This window comes from Notothenia rossii (assembly GCF_949606895.1).
Source record: "Notothenia rossii genome assembly, chromosome: 10".
NCBI classification, from domain to species: domain Eukaryota; kingdom Metazoa; phylum Chordata; class Actinopteri; order Perciformes; family Nototheniidae; genus Notothenia; species Notothenia rossii.
In genome coordinates, this window is record NC_136908.1 from 41,524,421 (window position 1) to 41,541,042 (window position 16,622).

The following is a 16,622-nucleotide window of genomic DNA, read 5'->3' on the forward strand; positions in this document are numbered from 1 at the left end:
CCCCCCTGCAGTCAGTATGTCCCTGTGCAAACCCAAATTGTGCCTGTGGTGATTGTCCTCAGTATTAGTTATTTATTTGTTTACAGTTGCCAACACATTAAAATATCACATAAAGCATAATTATTTAAACTCACACTCAAAGAGCAACAGCTGTTCTCAAATCTCTGCAGTTAAACTGTGGAAGTCTTTACCTAATGATTTTAAGGGCTGTAGACAGTATGAAGAAGCCAAGTAACCTGTTTCTCTGATGGTAGATTGTTGTGTTGAGTTTTGGTTTCATGTTACTAGAAGTATTTGTAAGCAACTGGGATTGACAGGCCATCTATTCCTGAGTACAATAAGACTTTCTGCTCCCTGCTCCTGTCCATCAAAACAGCTTCAAGTGTACATGTTTTATCATATTTGCCATGAGTGGAATAAAACTATAATAATCCAAAGTCAAATTGTATTGGCAGACTTCAGTGCAAGTCACAGTTCTGAGTTTAAAGGCAGAATTTTATTTTCAAAGTTCTGCCCTTAAACCCAAACACGTTTTCCAGGTGACCATAATCCTTTCTTATTATGTATATTTATTGGAAGATCCTCATTATGTACTGGGTCGTTTATCCACTATACACACAGATAACAGAATCACGTTACAGAACAGGCTTTTTTATGACCACAATGTATTCCTGATGGGAAAACTATGTCGCTAGCTAGTGTAACAGAAACATGCAGATTGTTGCCGTGGTGATGAACAGTAAAGACTTCAGAGCGAGTTCAGGTTGGAAAAGTTTAATGACATCAAACCAGAGCAATGCCAACTATATGCACATGACCAATATCATCAGTTTTAAACATCTATTTAAAAATGTTCGGCAGAAAACAAAACGTCTATCTACAGTACAGTAACAAATTCAAAGTATAAAAATATATTACAAATCTCAAGTATTTACAAGGACAGCTTCTCTACACGCGTGTCTACAGTTAGTTTTCAGTCTAGTCGTGTTACCTAAACACCTCCCTGTACATGCCTCTGTAAACTCAGCTCTAAGGCAGAAACACTGCCGGCCCCTGACAGCCATGGCAAATAAGTCACTAAACTCCCAGCATCCTCTGGGAGAAGGAGGAAGGGAGAAGAGGAACATTGAGATGCAGATGAAGAGGAAACATCATCTCCATCTCCTCCATCTCCTCCATCTCCTCCTCCTCGAGGTGGGACAAACAGGAAGTGACAGTGGAGTTCACCTGGAAGGGGTTAGAAGAACATCCTGTAGGGGAAAAGAGAGAGGGTCAAATATTGGTTTCTAGCAATGTCCAAAAGTACCTTTGCATGGTCACCAACACACACCTGTAGATGTTGGGGTCCAGCAGCACCGCGGTGTCTGTGGGGAGCTTGGACAGGTGGACCACCTTGGTCTTCTGCTGCAGTCTGTCTCCCTCGTTCACCCACACATCTGGCAGCCTGGGGGGGGGGGGCACAGTTACAGTTCAGCTCTGTATGCAAAGCAGCTGCAGCTCTGTATGCATGGCTCATGACATCAGAGTGTGTATAGTATTTATATATACACTCATTAGAGTAGCTGCCCCTGCTCCTAATACAATGGTTCAACCTGTTCTTTTTTTGTGAGTGGCCTTAAAGGTCCCATGTCATGTTTTTCTGGTTATTACCCATCCCCTTGTGTGTTATGTAGCTTTTTATGCATAGCCACTTTCACAACAAGTACCTTGCCGTACTTAGTGCCAGCACTTAGTACCCCCATGGAACTAAATACAGATCGCGTTCACACCGGAATAAGTTCCCTGAGGGTGGATTAGGCAAATTAAGCCGCTGAAGTCACGTACTTTTCCCCCCCCGCAGGATAGTACAACCTCTCTAGCAGGCACTAAACATGGGGGTAAAAGTTCCCGGCACTAAGTACTCTTTTTGGTGTGAACGCAAAATAAGGGGTACTAACGGAACTAAACGGGAAAAGTACTCCGGTGTGAACGCGCCTCATGTAAACGGTCTGCAGAGTCACAAACCCTCAAAGTACACCCTGTAGCGAGTAAAACTCTAAAACAGAAAAGACCTGTCTATGCTGCCCCAGAACGCTTCTCTTTTTCTTCCTGGGTACAGTGACGTATTTGGGTATAGTGCAGTTACGTTACGTCTGCGGAGCCGTTACGTAACACACTCAATCTTTTCTCAGCTGCAGCTCCCCGGATTTATCAGCCTGAGACGGTGGACGTGGCGAGGCTGTGAGTCGGTGTGTGAGCACACACACAAACTCCCAGCCAGGCTGCGGGTGTGTGTGTGCTCTGGCTGGTTTCGGGCTAGGTTTAGCTGTGTCTCGCAGACGGCTACTGGGCTCACAAGGGGGGAGAAGAGCGGGACTCACATGTCTTCAGGCGTCCAGTGCAACAAGACCTTCACTTTCCCAGAGTCCTCTTTCCTCCTGGCTATTACCTAAACACACAGACACAGGCATGAAAATCTAAACAAAACAACAAATTAATTCCTGCAGTGTGTGTGTGTGTGTGAGAAACAGGTACAAGTGTGTATATGTATTATATATTCAATTGCAGCACTTTCTTTACCCTCCCATCATGCTGAAACGTAATTAAATTATGAATTGCCACCTATGTTTATGATATCGTGTGTGTGTGTAGCCCAGAGAAGGCTCTGAAGGACTCTGCAGCCGTACGAGGCCGCATACCTCTCCAAGTCCCTCTCACGCCCGTTTGATTCCATCAAGTGTGTGTGTGTGTGTGTGTGTGTGTGTGTGTGTGTCTGCCTGCCTGCCCACCGTGCTGTGGAACACCACACTGTGTCCGTTGCCCAGGCTCTCGATGTGTGTGGCCAGGTTGAGGCAGATGGCTCGATGGCGGATGGCGTCCATGGTCTGAGCGTCAAAAAAGTCATGAGGTCGGGCTGGAAATAAAAACACGTTTCAAATAGTACTCACAGGCACCTGATGAGTACTTTGTATTTGAAGTTGGTTGTGTGTGTGTGTGTGTACATACGCAGGGAGCGTTTGTGTTTGTTCTTCAGTTTCCTCCTCTTGTTGAGGCCAGCCTTGGATGGGGACTCCTCCTTCAGTTTGCCCAGGTTGGACACTTTGGATGAGCTCTGGGAGCTGAAGTGAGTGGGGACGTGACGGGCCAGCCCCCCCTGAGAGGCAAACGTGGCATTGCAGCCCCCTACCACACACTGCGGGAACACTTAAAGAGTCAGGGATATGCTGTGGTCCAAAGGCTGAGCAGCATGTATTCTGCCTCTGGGTGGATGGAGTGGAGTGTGTGGTGTGTTTCTCACCTTGAAGGGCTTGTCTCCGCTGTGGGTCAGCATGTGTCTCTGCAGCCAGCTCTGACTGGTGGATGGTGTGTTGTACACCTTGCAGCCCTTCCACATACACACAAACACCTGTGGCACACGCACATAAAGCACACACTGATAACCAGTCAACACAACATTACAGTATTCCCCTGAACATAGCACCAAGCCCGGTTTGGTGTGGTTTCTTTACAGAGTCTTTTATTCTCCCCTGGGTGTAAATGTGTCCTATGGTTTTCCAGATATGGTGGAAAAACAAAGCAGGCAGTTCAGAAGGCTCCGAGTACCCCGTGAAATTCCTGAGATTTACTACCAACGGTTTGAAGAACTTTAAGGCCCTGACACACCGAGTCGTCGTTGGGCTGAATGCCATGTCAGGTCAGAGGGTGTTGTACGGGTTAAATCACTACATTTTGGTTCAATACATTCAGAGTTAACTAAGAGGATGCACTGCAAAGAGATTTAGCAGTTCCCTGATTGTAGGTTGGTTATTATGGGGGAAGATCGGCCTCTGTACTCCTGACAGTTTCAGAAATTAAACTGGTTTATTATTCACCTGCCTTAATAAGCTCAATACTGACCCCTCCTCTCTGCCCGTCCACATGTGTGGCTCTGATGTGTTCTGCCAGGTCGGGGCTGCTGGGGAACAGCAGCTGGCAGTGGTCCCAGCAGCAGGTGTAGCTCAGAGACTTGCCCCCCCCCACTGCTGTGGATCCGCTGCCCGCCCCCCCACAGTGACCGTTGAGTGTGGCAGGGGTGGAGCGCCCGCTGGACGCAGTGCTGTCCATGTCCATCAGGGTGCTGCTGATGCTGGACAACAGGGAGGAGACGTCAGGACACTTACAGTTCACAGCGATAAACGTTACATTTACAGCTGGAGCATACAGGAACTGGCATGGGTTAATGGCTGTTAACTTTCTTAGCGCAAATGTGTTGTCCCTATGTCCACCTAATATCAATTCAAACACCATGACACAATTCCATCAGATTAATGATAAAAACCTAGAGGACATTATTCAACTTCTGAAATCGTCCTCCTGCTGCCTTGATTTTGTTCCAACAGGATATTTCAAAGATGTTTTTCGTTGCATGGCCTCAGATCTACTTCATATAGTAAACAAATCTCTTCACTCAGGTATTTTTCCACAGGCCCTGAAAACTGCAGTCATTAAACCGCTCTTAAAAAAGAATAATCTAGACGCTTCAGTAATGAACAATTACAGGCCCATATCAAACCTGCCATTTCTAGGTAAAATCATTGAAAAAGTTGTTTTTCAACAGTTGAGTAATTTCTTGCATTTAAATAACTATTTCGATGTGTTCCAGTCAGGCTTTCGTCCAAACCACAGCACTGAGACTGCTCTTCTAAAGGTCTTCAATGACATCCACTTAAACACAGACAGTGGCAGAACTTCAGTGTTAGTATTATTAGATCTCAGTGCTGCGTTTGACACTATTGACCACAACATATTACTCGACCGACTAGAAAACTGGGTGGGACTTTCTGCAACAGTTCTAAATTGGTTTGAATCCTACTTAAAGGACAGAAAAAAACTTTGTTTCTCTAGGTAAATACACATCTGAGTTGACAAATAGGACATGTGGGGTACCTCAAGGCTCCATCTTGGGGCCTCTTCTCTTTAACATCTACCACTGGCTCAGATAATGAAAAACAACAAAATAAGTTACCATAGCTATGCGGATGACACACAAATTTATGTAGCAATTTCACCAGGAGACTATGCTCCAATTCAAACACTGAGTAAGTGCATTGAACAAATCAATGACTGGATGTGTCAGAACTTTCTCCAATTAAACAAAGATAAAACTGAGGTAATGGTTTTTGGAGCCAAGGCAGAACGTATAAAAGTTAGCACTGAGCTTCAGTCTGCAATGTTCAAAACAACAGATAAAGCCAGAAATCTAGGTGTAGTCATGGACTCTGACCTGAGTTTCAACAGTCACATTAAAACAGTTACTAAATCAGCTTACTATCACCTAAAGAACATATCTAGGATTAAAAGACTAATGTCACAGCAGGATTTGGAAAAACTTGTCCATGCTTTTATCTTCAGTAGACTGGACTACTGTAATGGTGTCTTCACAGGTCTCACTAAAAAATCTATTAGAAAGCTGCAGCTAATTCAGAACGCCGCTACTCGAGTCCTCACTAACACTAAGAAAGTGGATCTCATCACTCCTGTTCTGAAGTCTTTACAATGGCTTCCTGTATGCAGGGTATATGCAGGAATCCTGAAGTCAAATTTAATACCTTTTAAGACCTTTTTTAAGATCCTTTCCATACATTTTAAGACCTCATCGCAACTTTGAGTTCTAACCGGTTACATTGGCAACACACTTTAATATATTGATTGTAAGATAGCAAAACTAAACAGAGTGCAGACAGACTACTGAAGCCTCCTTTCCACATGAACTTCAACCTCTCTGTGAAGGTCAGGTTTAATGCAGTATGCTGCTTTTTTGCTTCTGTAGACTCTGTGCTCTTTCATTCCAGTAAAACTCCTCAGAAACCAGTATTTGACCAATAAACAAAACAATTATGAAAATATGTTAAACTTTGGTGAGCTTCAGCGGGGTAATGCCATATAGGAGCTCCCTCACAAATACCCAGGGGTTAAATTGGGCTGGGGCTGTCCGGGGCTAAGCCCTGGCACATAGGACGATGCTCTGACGTCATCACCCTCACACATTTGTCATATGTTTACAAAAAAGGATATATATGTTAAGACTTTTCTCGTTCTTAATATAGACTATATTTAGGGTCTATCTGTGTTGACTTTACTTTAAAATAGCAGATCTCTGTGACCGGATATAGTTTGGCTTAGACCCTGGCCCCACAAGGACGCATACGGTAAAACGCATACGCAAGCGCAAAAAAGGCTTCCGTTCACACGCATTCGATTCATTAACATGTCCGTTCACACTACACCGCTGGAAACGATGTAGTACATATGTCATGCCTGTAAGTGGCGCTGCTGCCGCCCGAAATACACCAAAAGCAGCGAAGAAGACCCCGGAGCATGGTTGCCATGGTTGCCCTTCTGTTTATTCTCCGCAGTGGACGGCGTGTTCTCCTGCTGCATCTCTCAGGTAGTCCACCAGCAGATGAAAAACACCCACCTCTCCGCCTCTTCCAATGAACGAGGGGACCGTGCGGCAGTTTCCGTAAAAAAAATGTTCCGCCGGTCAACATGTCCGTTAAAGTTTAAATCTTCCGTACAAAACTAGAAAAGTGCCGGTCAGAGGTCTTCTTTGTTATTTATTGAGCTTTAAAACAAATTGATAACGACTCTGTTCTCTGTATAATAATATAATAATATTTAATAAACGGTGACTGCCTCTCTTTTCCTCCCCCTCTTCTGACAGCCCAGCAGCAGCAGCAGGAGACGTGGGGAGAGGGAGGCGGGCTATTTCATCGTTATCAGAAAATGATCATATAGGGCTTACACACGGAGCCGTTGGACCCCCAGAGCGTTGCGTATGCCGGTCTACCCACCTTGGGACCCGTTACCGTAGTCGTTTAGTTCCCCCCCCCCCCCCCCACACAGAGCGGAGCAAGGCAACGAAACTTAAAATAATAAGCAGCCTTTTACGGCGCGCTATGCATGGGGCCGCCTTGTGGGGTTTCCTGACATGTCGTTTCAGTAAATTAAAGGGTGTTTCATGTTGTCGTTGCTGTGAACCTTCTTAATACCTTGGAAAATGCCGTTTAATACTTTTGAATAGCCTTAATTTTCGCTAAATTGATTTATCAACTTTTAATACTTTTTAAGACCCCGCGGACACCCTGTGTATGTCAAAGAATAGATTTCAAAATACTGCTGCTGGTTAATAAAGCTTTGAATGGTTTAGGCCCAAAATACATTTCTGACCTCCTGCTAAATGATGAACCATCCAGATCTCTCAGGTCTTCAGGGACGGGTCAGCTTTCTGTCCCCAGAGTCAGAACTAAACATGGAGAAGCAGCGTTCAGTTATTATGCTCCAAATATCTGGAACAAACTCCCAGAAACCTGCAGGTCCGCTGCAACTCTTACTACTTTTAAATCCAGGCTGAAGACTTTTCTTTTTGTTGCTGCTTTTAATTGAACTATTCATATCTTAAACTGCACTGTAACTTTTATCCATGTATTTTTTCTTTTAATGTTTCTTTTATTATCTTTTCTTTTTAATTACTGATTTTAAATGCCATTTTCTTAATGTCTTTCATTTTTTGTAAAGCACTTTGAATTGCCTTGTGTTGAAAGGTGCTATATAAATAAAACTTGTCTTGCCTTGCTAAAACATAACAGGACTTGCCTCATCACTTTTCGTTCAAAATAGTTTGAGACTAAACTCTTTCATTTAAAAGAGACCCAACAACATACCCCCTGTTTGTGGGTATATGTTGTCAAGCTGTATTTACAGTTAGACCCTCCAGAAAGACGCAATTCTGCGATCGCAGAATTTACCGCATAATCAGCAAAATGGCGCAGATTTTTAAAAGGCCGCATATTTATCAAAAGGCCGCATAATCCCCGCATTTTTCCACACAAAGTTGAGGGGAAAAAAAGTTGTCTTGACGTGACGTCATCAGCTCGCGCATCACAGAATGTAAACAACACTGTATAGAGTGAACGTGTGGAGCTCACACGATAGAGAAAACACCAAGATGAAAAAATCTAATCCATCTCATTTACCGACGAACATTTCTACTAAAGACCGGGCAAAAAGTGGGGGGAAACTATTCTGCACCCCGTGCAACTGTGTGTTGGAGCATAAGAGAAAAGACGGTGGCGACCCACTTTGATTCATTCAAACATTCGAAAATGCTTTCTGCTGCTGCGGACAAGAAAGCCATTCAACTCCCGTTCACCGAGGCATCAACCTCCAAAACCCTTTCGAGGGCTACAAGAAACGAAGTGAGTAGCCTACAAGATTGAAGCTGGTCAGATAACGAACGAGTAAATGAAAACAGAATGAGGCGGAGAAGTGTGTGTGTGTGTGTGTGTGTGTGTGTGTGTGTGTGTGTGTGTGTGTGTGTGTGAGATTAAAATAGCCCAATTGCTTTTACAATAAATAAACATTGAATGTGTTTAATTGAATAGTAAAGGGGTTTAACGTTAGTGGCAGGTTGTGTGTGAGAGAGAATAAATAAGACAGCCCAATATTTAAAAACATTGTCATTCTTTTTTCCCGCATATTTGGGATATTTCCGCATATTTCGCAACTTCCCGCAATCTCACCGCATAAAATCACATAAAAACCCTGCATGTTTAATCGCATAATCAAGGATTTTAGCCCGCATAATCAAGGAATTTATTTCGCCAGGGCTGCCGAATAATCGATTTTTATCATGGTCAGTTTCTGGCAACCCTAATTGAAGTATCATTATTTTGCATCGTGTTGAATCGCACCACCCCGAATCGCATAATGTTGAATCAAATCGTATCGAACGGTATCGCAACAGGGGTGAATCGTATCGCATCGCCTGGTGCTTCAAAGGTATCGTATTGTTGGCAACGTATCGAGATGCGCATCGCATCAGCCTCAGTGATGGAGATGCACATCCCTACTAGACACACAGCAGGTGGAGACAAGAACAACTGAGATGGAAAAGCATGGACTGCTTGTGTGTGAAGTTTCTAATGCAGTGTTCTGAGGGTGCAGAGAGAATGAAGCAGTAAAAACAGACCCCTCCCACAAAGCCATCTGCAATGGCTCCACAGTCACAGTGAGTAAACACAGCCTTCGGTTCAGTGTCGGACAGGGTTAGTACATTTTATACTAGGGATGCTCCGATCGCCAATTTTGGGGCCGATTGCCGGAATCAGTATCGGCCAATACAGATCGCCGATCCAATCGAGTGGGCGGAGCCTAAATGGAAGATTTAAACATCACTTTAAATCTTCCATTTAAAGTGATGTTTAAAACTCAGTTAATGGGGCTCATTCACTGGAGCTTCCACAAACAACAATCAACTTAATTATTACATTCAAATGATGTACATTATTCAAGTTTACATTCACTTTGGATAATAACACGGGAGAAATGAGCGGAAGCTCTCTCTTTTCCTCTATCCCTCCCCCTCTCCCGTCCACACAGCGGCTTTGGAAAAAGCTTGGAGGTGGGCTTGTCTGAAGAAGCTTCCAACACCGCTGTGTGGACGGGCCGTCTCTCTCCTGACAGCCTGTCAGTATCTCATGCAGCTCACTGATCCAGTAATGAGTGACCCGACAGTGAAGAATAAACATATGTATAACTAGTTTAGCTTGTTCCAGAGGTAGATAAAATAGCTAAGTCTCTTGTTTTGCTCCGCTCACCGTTCCTTCACAGCAGACAGAGCTGCATGTGATCATAGAGCTGCATCATGTAGAGCTGCAGGTGATCATAGAGCTGCATCATGTAGAGCTGCATCATGTAGAGCTGCACGTGATCATAGAGCTGCAGGTGATCATAGAGCTGCATCATGTAGAGCTGCAAGTGATCATGCAGAGCTGCGTGTCTCCGTCAGCAGCAGCTGATCTGATCTCTCTCGCGTCCGATTAGACTTCACTCGCGTGTATGTCTATCGATCAGATCTAGCTAGTTCTGGCTAATGATATGACTGCCTGCATATCCAAGGACACCAAACAATAACCGTTGCTTGGCAACGGGGTGTGGCGGCAAAGTATAGCGCAGTATTATGCATTTGTTTACATGAGGGGTCAAAATGTCTTCTGCCGGGGGATAAATCTTTTTCTCCACATTAAATGTTACACATTAGAATTGACTCTTCTTGTCTTTTACGTAAGTGGTGCAACTGATGCGGTATTGCGCTAAGGGGAAATTATTTTTTGACCTGACATTTTGACCGGAGATTTAGATTTGCCGGTCTTCAGCATATTTTACCGGTCATAGTACGGTAATCACCGGCTAACGGAAACTCTGGGCTGAACACTGCTGCTGTAAATACTGCCATGCTGTGGGGAATGGTCAGCTGGTGTGTTCAAGTACTGCAGGGTTATTCTGGATGTGCAGGTTCATAGCCCTTCACATGTATGCAGCTGACGGGTAGGACTCTTTCCTACATGGTGGAATGATTAAAAAGTGTTGAGATATTCATATTCTCCTTGGCACTGAGAGGGGGAAAAGTACGAGTTGTAGATTGAAATGTACTGGATGAACCCACACTGCAGATTGATGTCTGGATCCGTATTGCGAGTCAATGTAACCCACGGGTTAATAAAAGAGTGGGGCTATTTAATAGGCTGACGTGTCCGACAGACGTCTTTGATCACTTTCTTACCATGTTATCATCTACAGCAGGGGTGTCAAACTCAAGGCCCGGGGGCCAAATCCGGCCCGCGAGTTCATTTTATGTGGCCTCGCAAGAGCTTGCAAAGAATATAATATGTTTATTATACGGTTACATGGCGATTTACAGAAGCAGGTTGCCCATAAACTACATGTCCCACAATGCATCTCGTTTTGTGACATGCAAGAGACTTGCAATTATTTGCCCTGGACTTCTGCTTTCACACGAAGTTAATTACTAAGTTATTATCCTATCCGATAATAATCCAATTCAGAGGCAATAATGTAATATAATACATCGTTTGATATATATTTAAGCAATAGCTCACGACAGGCCTTCGCGTCGGGCCGAACCACGCCCCTTAGCTGTGATATAATGAGCTTATATCACGGCCTGAAGTGAGCTATTGCTTTTATAAAACGGTTACCAAGTGTGGCAATATGAAAGAAAAATACACACTCTAATTTAAATAGTTTTTATTAGTAAATAATGATGTTCAAAATAAAATAGTCTCTCCGTTGCCTTCTGCACAAAACATAGTGCAAGGTGGTTGCTATGCAACAACACTAACAGCAAGCGAACATATTAGACAGAGAGCGTTGATCCATTATTTGGCTGTTTATTTACATTAATGTGTATGTTGCTGTTTATTGTGCATCCACTGAAAAACTGTCCAGCATCAGTAGCATGGCTTACGTGGTCATTTGTATAGGTTGAGGTTGTTCGAGGCTGTTGCTTGGCGTGGCGAGAATATTGCTCCACTTTCTCCGGTCCCCGAGATTGGGCTTCCAGTAGCTCTTGAGAGAGCTTTCGCACCTGTGGCCACTAACTGTCATAATTTCTCTGATTTGTTTCAAGACCCGCATCAGAAAGCTTTTGAATGGTGCTACTTTTCCAGTTGGTCTACCTGCACTTCACGTAGCTCTGCATGTCGTAGTTTAGGTGCTTTTTTTTCTGGAGATAGGCACTGCTCAATCCACTCCTCAATACTATAGTAAGACCCCCCCGGAGGTCGAAGTTAATCTTAAATGTTTCCATCTTATGATTTGTAAGTTTGTTTCGTAACGGAAGAAATTTAAATATATTTATAAAACTGACAAGTCAAATCAAGGAATCTGATTGCTCGATAGCGTTTTTGCAGACCTCTTTGATTACAGATTTGAAAACATCGTTGCTTGCTTTAAAAGTAGCACAATTCATTATGTCAAACCTTGGAAAGTGTCTAGATATCCCTGCCCTAATGCCAAAGGAACTGCACACTGAATATGTTTTGCCGTTTGATGTCTATGTCTGGACCGCTGCGTAAAAAGGAGGCTTTCTGCCCCGTTACTTCTCCGCTGCTTTCTTGTTCCAGTATGAAAAGCAAACTGCAGGCAGTTTGCTTTTCAGCCCAACGGTATACTGTTTTTCTCAGACGCGGAGGGATACTGACTTGTTGTGAAAAGTAATTTACAATTCTACCCCTGGTATACGCTCAGTATATCACGGCTAAGAACCAATCAGATTGCTTGATTTGACTTGTCCGTTTTATAAATATATATATATTATATATATAATATGTAGTTACAACCGGCCCTTTGAGTGCGACCGTAATGCTAATGTTGCCCGAGATGAAATTGAGTTTGACACCCCTGATCTACACTGTATAACGACTATTCAATCGTCCTAGTTTAAGCTCCATTAAACTTATGAACTCATACTAATTTCAGTGTGTCAGAGAAACAAGTCAAAATATATCAAAGTCGTAACAGATTTTTTGAGCGATGTTCTTTCCTTGGTTGCAGGGCAAACTGCCTCTCTGGATGCATCAGTTCTAATGGAGCTTAGTTTTCAGGCCCAAAGACTCACCGCTGATGTCTAACCTTTCTTAAAGGAAGATCCTGAGCTCATGCAATAGCTCAACTGTTTCTGCAGGTCTCCCTTGAAAAAGAGATCTATGATCTCAAGGGACAATCTGGTTAAATGAAGGTTTGAAATGAAATGAAAAGCTGGAACGGACAAACGTGACTGGGACATTCCCTCCGGACATCCAGCATTTTATAATGTCTGCAACTTTCGGACTAATATTTTGTCATTGTTTGCTGAAGGACAAATTGAGGGCAATTGCAAAATATTTGAGATGGCGCATAGCCGCATACGTTAGTTAAATGTCCTGTTTCCTGTAGTTATGGTATTGGGACTATGAGCAGCAGCTATAGCAAGACTGTTATCAGTTGGATGAAATAAGTTGTTCCACTCTGTTCAGTAGCTACAGTGAGAGAATTTTCTGATCTGAATACACTAAAATGTTCAACATGATAAACTGTTCCACTAGTAGGGATGCACCAATCCAAGTCTTCTGATAAATAGTACCAATCAGAGACAAGTACTCGTAAAACCAATGTTTAACATACCCTCACTACGTCTGCCTGTTCACCGTGTACAGGTGTTCTTACACCAAGCATGCATTAAAGTCTGCTGCAAGTTGGATTTATTTCGTTTGAAAAGTGGTATGAAAATGCCTTATATTGCAGGTTTCGAAGATTTAAAACCTGTGTACATGACATGTTCTGAGGAGAGACTGCATGTCTCTGCATCCTCTTTTCTCTTACATACAAAACCAAACCAACCATTTAGTCTTTTTTTAATCAAAATCTTGTGGGTCTGCAAATGATCACCAATAGCAGCCCAGTTGAATTGGTTTGTTAAAATGACCCATTAACATCCACGCTCTTCCCTGCAATGTGCTGCTGTGGCTCTGCGGGCTGTGGGGCCATCCCTACTAGGGCTGCACCATTTGGACAAAACCACGTATTGTTTTGATTCAAATTGGTATTGCAATATGACGTGATATAAGAGGGTATAATCCTTTTGAACATCATTCACATTATCATTGAAAAATAGATACAAATGATCGTGGTGTGATTTATTTTAGGGGACCTGTATGACAAGATTTGTGTAAAGTATACTTCTCTGCAGCTCCACAATACTTCATTCAGATATTTCCACATATTTTGCGATTTTGATCAAACTTTCCTTAATAGTGCAGCCCGGACCCCCACCCACACACCCACTGAGTGGTTGTGAGTTTCCCAGGTTGGATCCTGTGGGAATCACAAAAACAGCTTGCGGTCCAGATTCACTGTGACCACGAGGCTGAGGGGTTCTGCTACCTCTGAACGCCAGTGTCTAATACATCCTCTTCTATGTATATTTGGGGGGGCGGGGTATGGACGGCTGTTAGTACTGCGGTGAATGGGATAACTGTGAGATGATGAACATGCTGTGCAAACAGTACCATTACTGTTGATATGGATCAAATCCAAACCCTATGAAAACTTTCCCACAACAGTGCTCGTTGCCTATTAAAAATAATAATATACAAATGCTATGTTAAAACAACTTTCGCAAAGAACCCTTCATCTAACGGGTGTCTGACTCCTGGACCGAGAGGCCGGAGCTGGAACTCTTTACACTGTAAACTAATGGACCGCAGCTATCACCCGGTGGACTCCGCATCGTGTTGTGGTCCCACACCACCCATGCTGTTCTGAAAGGAGCGTAAGGCCTTCATAAAGCAGACTACTTCACATACCTGTCCTCTGAATCCATCCGGCTGAGAGGCTCTCCGATCGACGAGGTCCCCTCCATGCTGGCCGCTCTCTTGGTGCCGTGCTCGGCTTTCTCCGTGCTCTTTGTGCGGTCCGCCGGCGAGGAGGAGGACACGCTCTCCCCCTCTCTTTGTTCTTGTCTCAGCACCCGGGAGCCCTCTTGTGCGGAATCAGTGCTACTCGCCAAACTCCCTTGTGCGGGACTTTTCCCCGGTTCAGAGAGTTTGCCGTCGGGTTCCCCTCCGTCGTTGTCGGGGTTTTTGTTCGGTAATGCTGTTTCTTTGTCAGCGTCTGACACAGAAGACAGGCTGTCCCCGTCCTCCGCCGCCACACCACGACCGCTCGCGTCCATTCCTGCTCTGTTCTCGTTGTTGTCGCCCGGTTCCTGTTTGGGGTCCGGCACGGCCTGTCCCTCATTGCCGGTTTCTGCTGTTTCCCCGGTTCCGTTTTGATTCGACGTCGGCTGAGAATCTTGTTCGGCACCCTCGCTCGTTATTTGAGCCATTTCGTAGAGCACCAAAGCTATTATTGTGATGTTCCAATGGAAAAGTTGCCCTCAGGCTGCCCTTCTTCCTCCACTCACACTCTCCGCTTCAAGCGTAACACAGCAGGGGGTTTGATGACGTCGCGGCTCCGCATGGCCAAAGGTTGTGTATTCAGAAGATCTCTCACTCAATACGTCCAACAATAACTTTGCTCATAACGCTGCAATAGAGTGCATCTCTAAACGGCATTATTCTACTTGTTACATATGGTTTAAATCTTGAACTGTAACGTTGCGGTGTAGTTTACCTTTTCATATGTGTAAACAAAATACACATTTTCATATTAATAACCATGAATTTTGCTACAAAACAACTTATACACAGAAGTGTTTTTTTTGCCAGGCTAGTTCGGGGTAACGTAAAATGAATTAGGCTTTTCTAAAGTAGCTAATCTGAAACTATTTATTTTCCTTTCATATTCAGTATCGAGCCAAGTGGAATGTCTAATCTGATCAATAGTAAAAACATGTAGGGTACAATTATTTATTTGAAGAATAAAAAAAGGAAATAGCTGCGTTGGGGAGCAGACTGAATGTGTGTCACCTTCGTATCAATAGACGATCTTCGGCATTGTGGCCTCTCAGCTCCACGTGTTCCGACAAACAGAAAATGACCCAACTCAAAAAGTGCTGAAAAGGCACGTTCTTATCTCAGCAAGGTGCATATTCCTGCAGGCACCACAACTCTCCTTAGCCTGCTTTAGCTTTCTTGACTTTACCACAGCCGTTCTTGTCTTGAACTACCACTCATTCTCTCGTTAATCTGAACCATGCTGATTTTAGTGGCCAACTTGTTGCATTGAAATTGAGGCCTGCTTCTGTACTGCCTGTGCAAAATGGAGAAAAAGTGCTCACTAGAAATATCAAAGTTCAGGTATATAATGCTACATTTTAGTCCATATACCTTAACCTGGATATTGATTGAGTCGTGACAGAAATCTTAAGTAGAATTTATTTATACATATTCTTTTGGGAAAACAATCTCAAGATCGTCTCCTTTTTACTCCTTTTTTTTACTACCATATAATTTGTTTTTCACAAGAAACACTTGATTTTCTTTAATACAAGTACTGTGTCTTAACATTTAACATGATTCCAACTATGTTGGAGTGTGGATGAGCGGAAGACACTTTTTTAATTTTTCATGGAGGCACACAAGCGTCCTGGCCCATTTACCTCTCCTGGTGTTTAGTTGCTCGATGCAGGTGATGTTTATGAGCTCATCAAAAAGCGTGAAGAAAGGGCAACACTGTAGATGGCCATGCGCTAGAGGAAAAGATGCTTAAATACCAGTGATGGTCTGGTTCCTGTCAGTGGGGTTGAGATACAGTATTTCATCCTAAGTATATTTGGCCAAAGTGCATTTTACACAAGAACAGTGAACAGAAAGTGCCCCTCCAGCTGATCAAAAGCCTTTTCCGCAATACCAGGTATTTCACGGATTTGGCACAGTGCATAATGTTTAGGAATCTTCTAATATTATCTATTAAGAAACTATTCTATTTTTCATTACATATTTTGTATTCTGATCATGGCAAAAGTGAAATTGGCCAATATGAAGCGTATGGTCCTGTGGCATGGCCCCATTGTCCTTTGAATACATCTTTTTTTGAAAATGAATAATTATTTTAGATAATAATTTGAGTTCACTTGGTGGAGAAGTTTTGATAGAGTTCAATTGTGAATCAGTGTAAGACCTGAACCTACTTTGCCAATATTGCATTTGAGATGTCTGTGTTGAAGAGCCCATCTTAGCTGGGCTTTTTCAATAAGGTTGATGACGGGAGCATTTGGGTTTGTCAAGAAGTGTTTGCATGTCCAATGAATTAAAGGTGGCCTTGCACACTTTTATATTTTTAAGGTGTGTATTCTGTTGGTGAGAGGACTTAAGTTGTAG

At 43.4% G+C, this 16,622-nt stretch overlaps 1 protein-coding gene across 1 annotated transcript; it reads right to left on the reverse strand.

Annotated features, from left to right (window-relative positions):
• Nucleotides 1–758: 758 nt before the first annotated feature.
• LOC307022153 (zinc finger protein aebp2-like) lies at nt 759–15,449 on the reverse strand. Its single transcript, XM_079654779.1, has 8 exons — nt 14,166–15,449; nt 3,877–4,105; nt 3,278–3,385; nt 2,986–3,172; nt 2,769–2,893; nt 2,361–2,428; nt 1,331–1,444; nt 759–1,250 (listed from the first exon to the last, which is right to left on the reverse strand). The coding sequence occupies exons 1-8, from the start codon at nt 14,684–14,686 to the stop codon at nt 1,238–1,240; spliced, it is 1,365 nt and encodes a 454-aa protein (XP_079510905.1). The 5' UTR covers nt 14,687–15,449; the 3' UTR covers nt 759–1,237.
• Between the last annotated feature and the right edge of the window lie 1,173 nt (nt 15,450–16,622).

Coding starts and splice junctions, on each gene's coding strand:
- LOC307022153 (XM_079654779.1), bottom strand. CDS start 14,686: ATGGCTCAAATAACGAGCGAGGGTGCCGAACAAGATTCTCAGCCGACG. Junction 2,894..2,985: donor CAAACACAAACGCTCCCTGC/GTATGTACACAC, acceptor TTTTATTTCCAG/CCCGACCTCATGACTTTTTT. Junction 1,445..2,360: donor CACTGGACGCCTGAAGACAT/GTGAGTCCCGCT, acceptor CCCCCCCCCCAG/GCTGCCAGATGTGTGGGTGA.